The sequence below is a fragment of the Ciconia boyciana genome, chromosome 13 (assembly GCF_034638445.1).
Source record: "Ciconia boyciana chromosome 13, ASM3463844v1, whole genome shotgun sequence".
Classification (NCBI taxonomy): Eukaryota; Metazoa; Chordata; class Aves; order Ciconiiformes; family Ciconiidae; genus Ciconia; species Ciconia boyciana.
Genome location: NC_132946.1, coordinates 18,032,264 through 18,044,694, shown reverse-complemented (window position 1 = coordinate 18,044,694; position 12,431 = coordinate 18,032,264). Strand labels below are relative to the sequence as shown.

At 55.1% G+C, this 12,431-nt stretch overlaps 1 protein-coding gene across 4 annotated transcripts in view; it reads right to left on the bottom strand.

The window, feature by feature from the left end:
- Positions 1–2,620: 2,620 nt before the first annotated feature.
- RAB11FIP3 (RAB11 family interacting protein 3) overlaps positions 2,621–12,431 on the bottom strand; it is an 80,821-nt gene continuing 71,010 nt past the window's right edge. For all 4 annotated transcript variants that reach the window (XM_072878612.1, XM_072878614.1, XM_072878613.1 and 1 more), the window contains 6 exons: positions 11,275–11,415; positions 10,174–10,255; positions 7,998–8,135; positions 6,950–7,105; positions 6,380–6,520; positions 2,621–5,314 (listed from right to left, as the gene is read on the bottom strand). In XM_072878612.1, coding sequence (XP_072734713.1) covers positions 5,201–5,314; positions 6,380–6,520; positions 6,950–7,105; positions 7,998–8,135; positions 10,174–10,255; positions 11,275–11,415 — 772 coding nt within the window. In that variant the 3' untranslated portion in view covers positions 2,621–5,200. The remainder of the gene's footprint in view (positions 5,315–6,379; positions 6,521–6,949; positions 7,106–7,997; positions 8,136–10,173; positions 10,256–11,274; positions 11,416–12,431) is intronic.

The following is a 12,431-nucleotide window of genomic DNA, read 5'->3' as shown; positions in this document are numbered from 1 at the left end:
GCCGGGGGATGCGGGACACGGCCACGGTGGGCCCGGCCGTGGCCGGGTTTCGGGGGCGTTCGAAGGTGCCCGCGGGCTCGCTGGGGAAGGGGCTGGGCGGGCTCTCACCGGCTGCCCCTGGGCTTTTCGGGTGCGGTGGGCGCTGGGTCGGGAGAGCGCTGCTGCCCTCGGGGTCAGGCCGGGCGAGGGCCCGATGCAGGGCGAGCTGGGAAAGAGCGGCTCTGCTTTCCCCGCAGCTTTGTCCTTTTGTGGCTCGTGCCGGCGCAGTGACCAGCCCGCCAAGCTGGGTGGCAGGGAGCTGGGCCGGGTGCTCGTGGCAGCCCTGCCTGCCCCTGGCACCCTGCCTGCACCGGCAGAGCACCCAGGGGCTGCGAGCACTGAGCACCACGGTCCTGCCGCTGAGGCCGAGAGCAGTGGGGAGGCACCGGGGGCCACGTGGAGAATCCCAAGTGACTGGAGGGCATCCCGGGCCCGGCACCCTTCCCGCGAAGCACACATCCCAGCCAGAGCCAGGCGGTCGCTGTGCACGGCCAAGCCAGATCTGGAGCTGCCAGGCTCCGGCACTGTTGTATTCAATGAAGTCGGGGATGATTTACGGCACTGCCTTGGCCAGCCAAGCTGGCCTGACCCAAAAAAGGGGGGAGGGAGAGCGGGCAGGGGAGGCAGGAGCAGCACGGCCGGACCCCGCGGGCACACCCCGGGCGGGCACCCCGGGCACCGTGACTGGGGTCCGACCCGTGCTCGGCGTCTGCTGGTTTCCCCCGTCCGCGGCCAGAGCATCCCACCGTAACGAAGGGAGAAGCTGGAGCTCTTCAGTGGTGTTTGGAGCAGTGTTTCAGAAACAGCTCAGCTTCCCCGAGGAGTTTTGGAGCTACAAAAGCTCCACAAATCTCTAACCCTATTGCAAATATTTTTATTTAAACCCATTTAATTTTGTATAATAAATAATAACTCAGAGCTGCCTGCAGCTGCCGAGAGGCTCGCTAGCACGGTGCCAAGCCCCCGCCGTGCTGCGGAAGAGCAGTTGGGAGCAGCTCTGGAGCTGTTCTGAAGGATGCGGAGATCTTCAGAGCTTTACGGCTTTTCTGGAGCAGCTTCCAAGAGGCTGGAGAGGTTTGAAGACTTTTAGAGACCTTTTCAGAGGATGTGCAGAAGAGCTTGAGTGCTCTTGGAAGCAGCTACAAGTATTTTTTTATGAGTTTTAGAGCAGCTTTGGAGCAGCATGGAGCTGTTTCAGGGTTGCTTATGCCTCTTCGGTGTCATTTGGAGAGGATCTAGGGTGGTTGTGAGCTGTTTGGAGAAGTTTAGAGACATTACTCAAAAGTTTCAATGCTGTTGAGAGGTACATTACAAAGGTCCGGAGGAATTTCAGGGGCCTTTCGGAGGGTGTTAGAGCACTTGAGGTGTTTCACAGCCACGCAGAAGAGGCTTAGAGTGCTTCAGAGCTGCTACAAGATCTTTTTTATGCTCCATTTTGAGCTATTTCAAGGAGTTTTAGAAGAGTTTAGAGGCTATTTCGAGCTGCTACAAGCAGTTCTAGCATTTTGGTGCCTTTTAGGGCTGGCTTGAGGAGCCTGAGAGCTATTTGAGCAATTTAAGTGCTTCAGACTGCCCAGAGGTCCGTCCCTCCAGAGCTCCGAGCTGTTCAGAGGCTCCTTGAAGCGACCCAGCACCCCCGGAGCCGTTTACTTACCCGATTTCTAGAGCAGCTTCAAGCTGCCGGAGGTTGAGCTTCTCAGAGGAATTTTTAAAGGATTTTTTAGAGGCGTTTAGAGAACTCTTGGTGCCCACTAGAGCTGCTTAGAGGGGTGTAGAGCAGTTTAGAGTGCTACAGAGGTGTTTTAGAGATGCTCAGATGTTTTAGAGCAGCTCGGTGCTGTTCAGAGGAGCGTGGAGCAGTCTGAAATAATTTGGGGTGTTTTAGAGAGCTCAGAGCATGTTAGAGGCATTTCCCAGCACGCAGAGGCACTCAAGAGCTCTTTGCAGCAGCTCCGGGTGCTCCAGGGCTGCTCGGAGGAGTTCAGAGCAACAGTCTGGAGGCATCCGGAGGCACTCAGGAGCTGAGAGGGTATTTTGCACGTTAGAGCCCTTTGGGGCAGCTTACCGGGGCTGGGAGGAGGTGGAGGGAAGCTTAGAGGGGTGTGGAGCAGCTTAGCAGGGTGATTTAGAGCGTTTAAGGGATTTTTAGAGTGGTTCAGAGCAGCTGAGTGCTCGGAGGGGTTTAGCACAGTACAGAGAAGGGAAAGCCTCCGTGTTCTCACCTGGAGCAGACCCCAAGTGCCGAGCCACAGCCTGGCCCTGTCTCAGCCTCCCCAAACCCTCCAGAGCAGCAGGACACGCAGGGGGGGACAAAGCCGGCTCCAAAGGTCCCTCACCCCACCTGGACAGCCAAGGGCAAAGCCCCCCAGTTCCCACCCGCAGGGCTTGGCTGCAGGGGAGGTTTTGGCTCCCTTTGACCTTGGCCCCTCCAGGGCCAGCCGCGGCCAGCCTCCCCCATCCTCATCCCCCCAAAATCAGGGCACTCCTCAGGGCAGGGGCATTTCCACTCCCATCCGGCCCTGCTGGGGAGCTGGCACGGGGATGCTCGGGACGCTCCGATGCTCCCTGCAGAAAGACAGGCTCCGGGCAGGAACAGTAACAGCTTTTAATCTGACAAGAATTGATACATCATTTAAGACAATACTGTTTTTGCCTCTTTTTTGGGACTTCCTTCACATACCGGTGGGGAAAGAGGAACATTTTCGGGAAGTACAGTTTTTGTTTGTGTTTCTTTTTTTTCCATAGGGACTTTAAAGCATGGTGAATGTGCAAGTCAGTGCTTTGTTTGCTTAAAACTTTTTCCCGGTGCTTATTTACAGTTACAGTACCTCTTTGTGAGCGACAGGAAAAAAGACGATTGTTTGAACTGGGGATCCGTGATCCCAAGTCGAGAAAGGCAGATCTCCGATATTTATATATTTATACATATATATATATATATGCTTTTGTGTATACACAGATACATTTCTCTCTTCTTTAAAGTATTAAAAAAATGATCAACCTTCGTTCTATAAAAATACCTACTCTACAAGATAGAAAAATTTTTCCCTCTCCAAGTATACACTGATTTACACCCAAAGCTTCTCTGGAAATGTACATTACGTGGCTTCTTCCCACAGACTCGGGGCAGGGAGGGGAGTGGATGCTGGGGAGAGCTGGGTGTTCGGGACGGGGTGCAGGAGCACTGGGTGCCCCTCTCGCCCAAGGTTTTTGGGGCTTACCCCCACCCCGCTGCGCCTCGCACAAGGCCACGGGGGGTTGAGCACCCAGAGGCGATGCGTTTAAAGAAGGGGTGGAAGAGGGAGGGTCATGGCGGTGGTGGCTCAGCCAGCTCCGGGTCTCGGCCAGTTCCCCTGGGCTGGCAGCGCAGGGGACCCGTGAGCCACCAGGGACCCCCCAGGAGGGACTAAGGCTGCAGCAGCTGCCACATCTCCCAGCCAGCGGCCCCCTCCAGGGACAAACGGCAAGCGGGCTGCCCTGCCCCTGCCCCAGCATGGGAAGAGAGATGTGCCGCGTGCGTGGAAGCGTTTTGGGGAAGAGCAGGCACCCCCCCACCGGCGGCCAAGGGAGCGCTGTGGCTTCTGCTTTCAGGCCACTCCGGCATTTCTAAAACCTGACAAGCAGGAAAGAGAAGTGCTTTTTGGGGCCCGATGTACTAAACGAAGCCGGATCCTTGGGAGTCCGCTGGCTGCCTCCTCCCGGGAGCCGGAGAGGAGCAGGTCAGTTAAAGTGGCTGCTCCCTGGGGTCACGCTACACCACGGCCGCTTGTGCCAGCAAGCCAAGAGCTGTCTGATGTAAACATGGCTTTTGTTTCCCAGGGAGCTGCTGCTGTATCCTCTGGTCTCCTCTCCCCAACAGCATAGAGATTTCAGCCCAGGCTGATGCCAGGGGCTGAGAAATGAGAGCAGCGGCTCCGTCCCCCGCCACAGCACAGGGAAACAGCGGGGAAAGGCAGGTGGAGCGGGCTCTCCCTCCAGGACTGCAGCTATCACCAGCAGAGCCCTGCTCCGGGTGGGAATGGCACAGTCCAGGGACCTTGGGAGGCAATGTGGAGAGCTCAGCCCTCTCTGCTGGGCCTCCCACGGGGGTCCCTCGGCCACTGCGTGCCCCCGCACCGGGCCAGGCGAGCCAAGCCAGGATGGGGAGAGGTGGCCAGGACCAGCCTCCAGCGCCAGTCGAAGAGTCACAGCCTTTCCCCCAGTCCCTGCAGGCTGGACAGACAGCACCCATGTGCCTGCAGCTGGGGCCGAGGGGACCTCTCCTCCCAGAGCCAGCCTAGCTCAAGAGACACCCGCAGACCCTGCAGCGGCCGGCAGAAGAGCCGGGAAGCGGGAGGAGGGCAGCGGAGCCGTGAACGCCAAGGCGTGCCGACGGTAGTGAGCTACAGACAGCAAAAATAAATAAGGAGGCAGGTGACAAAGTGCGCTTACGCCCTGTCCCGAAAACAGCCGCTCCCCTGCCTCTTTCTGCCACCGGCAAGCGAGAGAGGAGCCAGCTAGCTCTCTGCACGCAAACCCTTCCCAAGCAGAAGCGGCAGGGCAAGGATTAACTGTGCCAGCTGAATGGGGACATTTGCATTAAGTTAATTAAAAAAGAAAAAAAACACACCAAACCAAAACACCTCTACAAGTCTGGGACACATTTCCCTCTTTCCCAGATCTGCCCCAGTGAGTGAGTGTGTCGGAGACACTTTGGCAAAGCAGATACTTGGGCTGGACAGGGCGGCAAGGAAAAACGTCAGCTCCGTCGCTTCCTTCTCCGTCCCGTTATCCTGCAGTTCAGAGAAACCCTCTCCTCACAGCTCCTGTTCGCACCCCGCGCGCCAGAGGGTCTGACGCCGCTGTCAGGACAGTTCCCAGCTTCACGGGTAGCAGGGCCAATTCAGGTCCTTCCTCCAGCTGTCCAGTGCCTGTGTTTCTTCTCCAGGTTCCCTTTTACCCCTCAAAAGCAGAAGGGTTTCAAAATTACAAAGTCAGACAACAAAGCCTTTCTGCTGGTTTTCTTTTTCCCTGGTCCGCTGGCTAATTCACCCACTGATCTGACACGATGCTTCCTTGTGCCTTCATCAAGAGCAAAGACGTTTTGAGTCCCTCTTTATCCTCTCAGAGCACCAAATCCACACCCATTGACGAGCGCACAGTCAGCGGCTGTCGGCCGCCCTTACTTCACTTCCAGGATGGAGGGATTCGTCTCCATGATGGCCACGATGATCCTGTCAATGTAATCCTGCAGGCGGAAGTTGATCTCCTCTTGCTTCTGAATTGCTTCCATGAGCTGCAAGGGAGGGAGAAAGCAAATGAGTGGTCACCGCCTGCTGCTGCCCAGGGACAGAAGCGAGGCTTCTTGTGGCTCTGTGCACCCACAGAGGTTTTCCCCCTTCTTCATTCTGGCTTAGGCTGTTCCTGGCCACGTACAAGTGTTTCACAGGGTGACTGCCAGGGACCAGACAGATCGCCAGTGACTGCTGCAGGCTCTGTAACACCCAGCTGAACTCCCTGCTCCTGCCCTTACCCCTGATGGGTCTCCCCAACAGATGTTCCTACGTCCCCAGATCTCCAAACCATGCAAGTGGGTGCTCGGCCACAGAAGCCAGAGCCGCAGGTGGGGAGCACAGGCATGGCAGGCTGAGCCTGGCACCCAGGTGCCCCACTGCTAGAGGAATATATACTGGTATCTCTGGGGCTCCCCCCAACCTTTCTCCCTCCTTGAGCAGGCTCTGGCCCAAGATGAGGAGATGCCCTCAGCTGCTGGCCCTGCTCACTCCTGTCCTTCCTCAATTTCTCAGCCAGATGGGAACTTGAAGAAAGCAGGGAGCATCCCATCTACCCTTTGGCCCCCAAAACATGTGTCTTTTCCCATTACACTTCTCAGGGTCTGAAAGATGTAATTCTGACACTTACGCAGGCTTGCACACTAGTATCTGGGGTACAGCCACGGAGCAGGGAGAGCAAATGCCAGAGAAGCCAAGATCTTTAAGATCTGTTTTAAGACATCTACAGACAGACAAACCCCGTGCTCGCTGGTCTGTCCCAGGAAGAGGAAGGCAATCACAGGACAGGCAAAGTGGAGCTGCCAGTATCAGCAAATTGGAAGGGAGCAGCTTCCCCTATTCCCAGGAAGGAGGGCTGGCAGGCAGGGTAAGTCCTGCAAGCTCTTCAAATAGTCGCATGGGTATTTCTTTGCTCACGACAGCTTTTGAGTGAATTTTGGGAGTGACCTGTACCACAGACAGGGCCACATCAGCTCCTCCCAGGCCCTTGGTTGGCTGAGAGGAGAGGAGATGCACCAGGCACCCCGGGAAGATGCAGTCTGAGGTAAGCAGTACCCTGTGGCATGTACCTCATCTCTGGAGACCGAGCTGATCTCCGCTGCCAGGGATTCAGAGAAGGAGGCTGAGAAGAGGTTCTTGGCTCCCTGGATGCTCAAGTTAATGATCTGCCCGTTCAGTTCATCGTTCTGCTCCTTCAGGTTCCTGTTATCCTGTTCACAACAAAAAAACATCAGATGGTGCTGAAGCACATGGTGCCCCCAGAGCAGAACCGGCCAGGGAAGGCAGGGGCTTTCGTCCTAACCAGCAGCTCACACAGCGCTGGGAACAGCACTCTGTCTCCTGACTCTGATTTGACAGAGCCTGGAGAACCTCTGGAAACACACAATGTGCTGGGGAGATTCAGGGGACACAGCAGAGAGGGGGTCTTGAGTGTACATGCCGTCCTTCAGAGGAAGGAGCCAACCTCTCCTGTCCCAGGACAGGAGAGCAAGAAAGCGGTGGGCTGCCAGATCCACGGTCAGCTCCTCGGGAGGGAGCCCCAGGGCCCCCACTGACGTCTCCTCGGTGTCAGGGAATCAGCATCCCCTTCTGCAGACCAAGTAGCCAAGACACTTCCCTCCCTGCCCAGCCCTGCATACCTGCTTGAGCTGCTTGATCTCTTGCTCCAGCTCCGTCTCCCGTGTCCTGCTGTTGTACTCCTGGAGCCCCATGCTGCTGCTCCTGCCTCTTCGCTGCTCGGCTTCCAGTTTGAAGAGCTGCAAGTGCTCGAGCTGCTTCCTGAGGTCCTCAATGAGCTGCAGCACAAGGGAAGGGGACAACTGAGTGCTGCATCCCCTGCAAGTCCAACAGCTCGCACTGGTCATGGCTGGTGTGACAGATAGGCTGTCCCCCAGCTGGGAGCAACCCCATCGATTGCAGGATTAACAGACCCTTTCTGGAGGTGCACATGGCTTCCCCTTCCTCCCCCACGCCTCTAACGAACAGGAGAGGGGGAGCTACTTAAATACATGAGAGCAGCCCTGGAAGGACTTTGTTGGAGCACCAAAGATGCTGGCTCCGGGTCTGCAGCAGCAGACAGACCCCCCTCCGGCAACGTGGGCAGCTCCCTCCTGCCACAGTGCTATGAATCCCAGTCTCACCCGAGCGCTCTTTGCATTGCCAAAATGACAGTAATTTCCCCTTTGAGGTCCAAAGCTCCTTTTCTACCACAACAGCAAGCCCTGCTTGAGCCTCCAGCTGGAATTACCAATGACACAGACACCTGGAAGGGATCAGGGGGGCTGCGTTTCTGCCCCCAAGCACACAGAGCTGGCAGCTCGCCCCCAAGCAGCCTCACAACCCTCTCCTCCCGCCTGCTAACGCCTGCTGGCTCCATGTGCCATTGTCACCATGCTTCTGCCACTGCTCCTTCGATGCAGAAGGGAAACGGGCCCTGCAGGAACAGGCCAGGGTGGCACAGCCCCACTGCGTTTGCAGATGGAGACACGCTCGGCTGAATTTTAAGGCAGGCAAAAGTGACAGATGTTCTATAGTTAAGCTGCTGTACTACCTTTCTCTGCCCAGGCAGGACCAAATGCTCCAGTTATCCCTATTTTTGGAGAAGCTGCCAAGGCCAGCTCCCCCACGTAGCCCTAACTTGGGGTCTAGCAGGACAGGGCTGTGGCAGGCAGCCCCGACTCTACTTACCTCCTGCGTCGACTCCTTCTCCTTCTGAAACTGGTGCCTCTCCTGACTCAGCTTGTCCCCCATCTTCCTCTTTTTCTCCTGCTCCTCTGTGAGCTGCACAGTGAGGTCTTCGATCTCATCCAGCAGCTTCTGCTTCTCCTGTAATCACACAAAAGGCAACAGTCACAAGGCCCGTTTTCACTCGGCGCTGCCAGGGCTCTTCCCACTTGCTCAAGGACACGGCACACGCTGAGCACCGCAGGGAAGGCTCTTCTCACTGACGCATTTGGATGCTCTGCCTTCTGGGATTTCATTTGCTGTCTGAGGACTTCAGAGCCTGAGTGCTTTGGCAGCAGCAAGAAGAGCCACACACCAAAATAGCACGGCTAAGAGAGAGGCAATAAGAGATGACTCAAGAATAATTGCAGACAGGCAAATATCCGCACTTGTGCGGCTTTCTGGGCAGCATGGTGCTGGCATGGGCAGGACGGCTTGGGCAGGACTGGGGCCAGCACAGAGGCTACAGGCCAAGAAGAGACATTAAATCATAAGGCTCCTTAGGTCTGAATTTCAGAAAAGCCAGGAATCTAAGATCTTAAGCCACTGTGGGGATGCTCATTCTTGGTTTCAGATATGAAAGAATTTAAATTGAGGACTGACCCAAGAAGGAACATGACCAGTTCAAGCCAGGATGTAAGACATACAGCCCAGCTCTCCTGCTCTGTCCCCTTCTCATACCCAAAGCCTTGGCTGAACGCTTGAGATGGCAGGTAAAACTTGTCACTTGGTGATGACAACAGCCCTGCGCAGGACACTTCCCTGTACAGCAGCACCCTTCTGTCTATGGCCAATTCACCCCTCCCCAGGCTCACAGCTTCCAGCCTGGCTCTCCCCGTGAGGAAGGTTTTGGCTTTCAGAAAGCCAAAAATGCCACAAGACCCCAGCCAACACCGGTGCTGGATGGCCCATGCCATGAAGCAGTGAGGAGCAGCTCCGAGGGGAGCTCCAGCTGCTGGGTCTGGGGTGTCCTGCTCCATGGAGCAGAGCACCAAAAGCACCACACCAGCAGGAAACACAACGCTGACAAGGAAAGCCTGATTTTGGGCACTGGACAAGACAGCAGTTTGTCAGCAGGGCTTCTCTCCTCAGCAGGGAGGGGCAGCAATTCCACCTCTCGCTCCTCGTTAATCCCATTAACTGTGGAGAAAAGCAGCACCAACTCTACAGAGAGATTAAGGATCAAAACCAACTTTGCATGGCCGAAGCATACCTAGGCAGGAAATTTACCCTCAGACCCACAGTGCTTTTCCTGCCCCCAGCTTCGATGCACTGTGCTTACAAGGTCTTGGCAGACAAAGACCACTTCATCGTGGCCACGTCAGGCAGAGAGGGAGCTGCACTCTGCCACAGGCTCAAAGATTGTGTGTGGATGAAATGCTTGAGGGCCTTCAGCTGGGCAGAGAGGTTTGATATCACTTAAATTTTAATCTTACATCTGCCACAAGCTTGAAGAGAAACAAAACGCAGCCTTTGTACCAGATGTTACATCTGTAACGTGGGTTCTCTCCAAAAATGAGGATCTTGTCCATCCCATGGAGACTGCGGTGCCTCGGCAAGCCTCCCACCCCAGCCCTGTCGGCAGCTGCGCAGCCTTCAGTCCTGAGCAGGGTGGGAGGGGAGAGGATCCGGGAGATAACACAGCGCTTTGAAGACTCAACTCGCAAATCCCAGTGAGGGTGTATCTGCCCAGGCAGGGCGCGGAGATGAAGCACGCCTGCTCCTCTTCCTCCCTTGCACCGGACTGTCCCGCTGCGGGCTGCAGCCGCAGGGATGGGGACAAGCTTCCACAAGAGGGCACAAGTCCCCTCCTAACCAGCCAGGACAGGGCTGCCACCGCTGCACGCTGTGGCTTCACGCAGGCTGCGCTGTCACAGACAGATTTATTAGGGGTTTGTTAATCCCAGCTTCCAAGCCAAACACTGGGAACCTGCACGGATAGCGGCATGGGATAGCTCCAGTCCGAGGCGAGGTCTGCCGGGACTGGAAGGCAGAAGCAGCTGATTTGCTCGTTGCATTAAGCAGATCTCATGTAGCCCCTCGTGTAAATGAGAACTTCAGCTCCAGCCACGTGAGGCAGCAGGTGGGAACCCAGAAACACAGCTCCAGCTTGGGCACCCCAAGCAGACGCAGTCCTCACCTCCTCTAGTCTTTCAATGTTAGCTTTTAAACAAGGGACGCAGGATCTCAGCTCGCTGTTCTCATCATCCAGTTGCTGCAGCCTGCAACAGTAGAGAGATATGTGAGAAACTCACCCAAGCATCCCAAGTACAGGAGACTTGGTTGAAACATCATTAGGAACATTAAACCAGGACCTGCTGAAGGCAAGCCAGCAGGGATTTATCTTTTCAAAGCAAACCCTGAGACTTCCACTATTTCTACCCCAGGGGAAAAAGCGGGGCAGCCACACGACTTCTGGCAAGTCCGCTGTCCAGTGCCATGCCCTTCTCAATCAGGTCCAACGCTATTCTTTAGGCCAAGGGCTTCATCAGTCCATGGGCAAGCCTCAGCACCAGGCACCAAAAAGCAGACACACCACCTGGGCAGAGTCAGAGCAGGGGTTCAGAGAGGGCTTCAGCTTTGCATTCTCCAGGTAAAGTAACACCCATTTGTCATGGTAACTGTCCTACTACAAGCTTGGTAAAAAAACCCACTGCCTTCACCTTTCATTTACTGCAAGGGTTGAACAACAGCAAAACACATTCTGGAAAAGCAGCAAAAAACTTGTCAAATAAATGAAACCTCTCCCACACCACTTTTTCCTCTAGAAGCCAACAGGCAGAATGAAGCACCCAGTCCAGGACACTGCCCCTTGGACAATTCTTCCTTCCCAGATATTTGCCTGTTTCCATGAAGGTGGAAAACATCTGAGCAAACATACTTCCATGGGTCATTCATGGGAACGAGCACTAACAAACCACCTCTTCATTTGCACACTGTGTGGCAGGTGCACGGATAGAGAATGAGCGCGCTAAATTTAAACCACACCAGGGAAATTCAAATAAAGAGTCTGAGACTGGGTTCATGGAGGGGCTTGATTGTGGAAGGAAGGTAGGAGAAGTGGCCAAAACTCAGGGTTTATGACGACTTCAGTTACACCTTTAACCAAGTTAAACTCACTGTCTACCGCACTTTGTCGCCCCAAAGGCTGCAGTTGCAAAGCAGAAGCCTGTACACGTATTCCAGTGTGTACATGTGGGTCCAGGAGACCTGCCACCACCCAGCCCTGCCCCAGCCCCACCTGGCCTGCAGGTTCTCAATCTCAATGCTCTTCTCCCTCTCCATTTTGCTCAGCAGCTCCCTCTGTTTCTTGATCTCCTCCAGAAGTGTTTGGTCAGCTTTCAGCTCCTGCTCCTTCAACTGTTCCTCGAGAGCATTTGCTCTGTGGAGAGGAGAGAGAGAGAGGATTAGCCGTTCCTGATGGCTCACCCCCATCGTGCTGCCATCCCGAGGGCGGGATCAGACTCTCCTCCCAGCCTTTCTCCCGCTGCACAGGAGAGCTAGGAGAAGCAGACTGTAAAATAGAGCAAGCTTTCAGAGAAAGTACATCTATCGCCGTCTCAAGCAGCAGGTGTATGAGGGCTTCACTTCATCCCAGCAGATGCAGTGGGAAAGCAACATGGTCCATGAAACCCCCAAGGACACTACTGCTGACCAACAGGACAGTCAAATAAAATAAGCCAGGTGGTACATGCTGGTATTGTCTCTGTCTAGTTTTTTTTTTAAGTCTCCAGGCTGCATCAGAATCCTTTTTAAGGAGGTGGCCAACAAGGGGCTGAGGTGAGGGTGAAAGCACAGTAACCATTTTATAACCCACAGCCTGTGGGTCACAGTCACAGCATCACCCAGAACAAGCTACTTAATCGGAATCTCACAGAATCATTTAGGTTGGAAAAGACCTTTAAGATCATCGAAACCAACGGTAAATCCCAGGGTTGTGGTTTCACCTGTAGTGGCCATGGCAGATGAATCCTCCTTCAGCTGTTTCTAGCATTTTGGGCTCCTTTACTCTGCCCTGAAGTAGTCTTGTTGCCCAGAGAAAAGATGACAACAGCCCCAATCCTCCTCCTTTTCGCTCTCTCATATCCCCAACAAAAAATATGGGATCTGCAGGTCAACCTTCTCTGTGTGCCAGCATAACAGCAACTTCCACGTGGTCCTGAGGCTGTGGCAGTGCAGGCAGTGGCCGCGTTTGCTCAGGCAGGGCAGCGGTATTTGCCACACGCCTACCTGCACCTTAGCACACCCCTGCGCTGCAGTAAATCACGCAGCCCCAGCAGCGGTCCGAGAGCGGAGGTTCACTAGGAGGCTGGTGTGCTGGGGTTTATGCAATCGCTTTGCATAGGCAGGTGGGGAAGGCTTTTGCCAGATGAACCTATTCTTCAACCAGCAATGAGT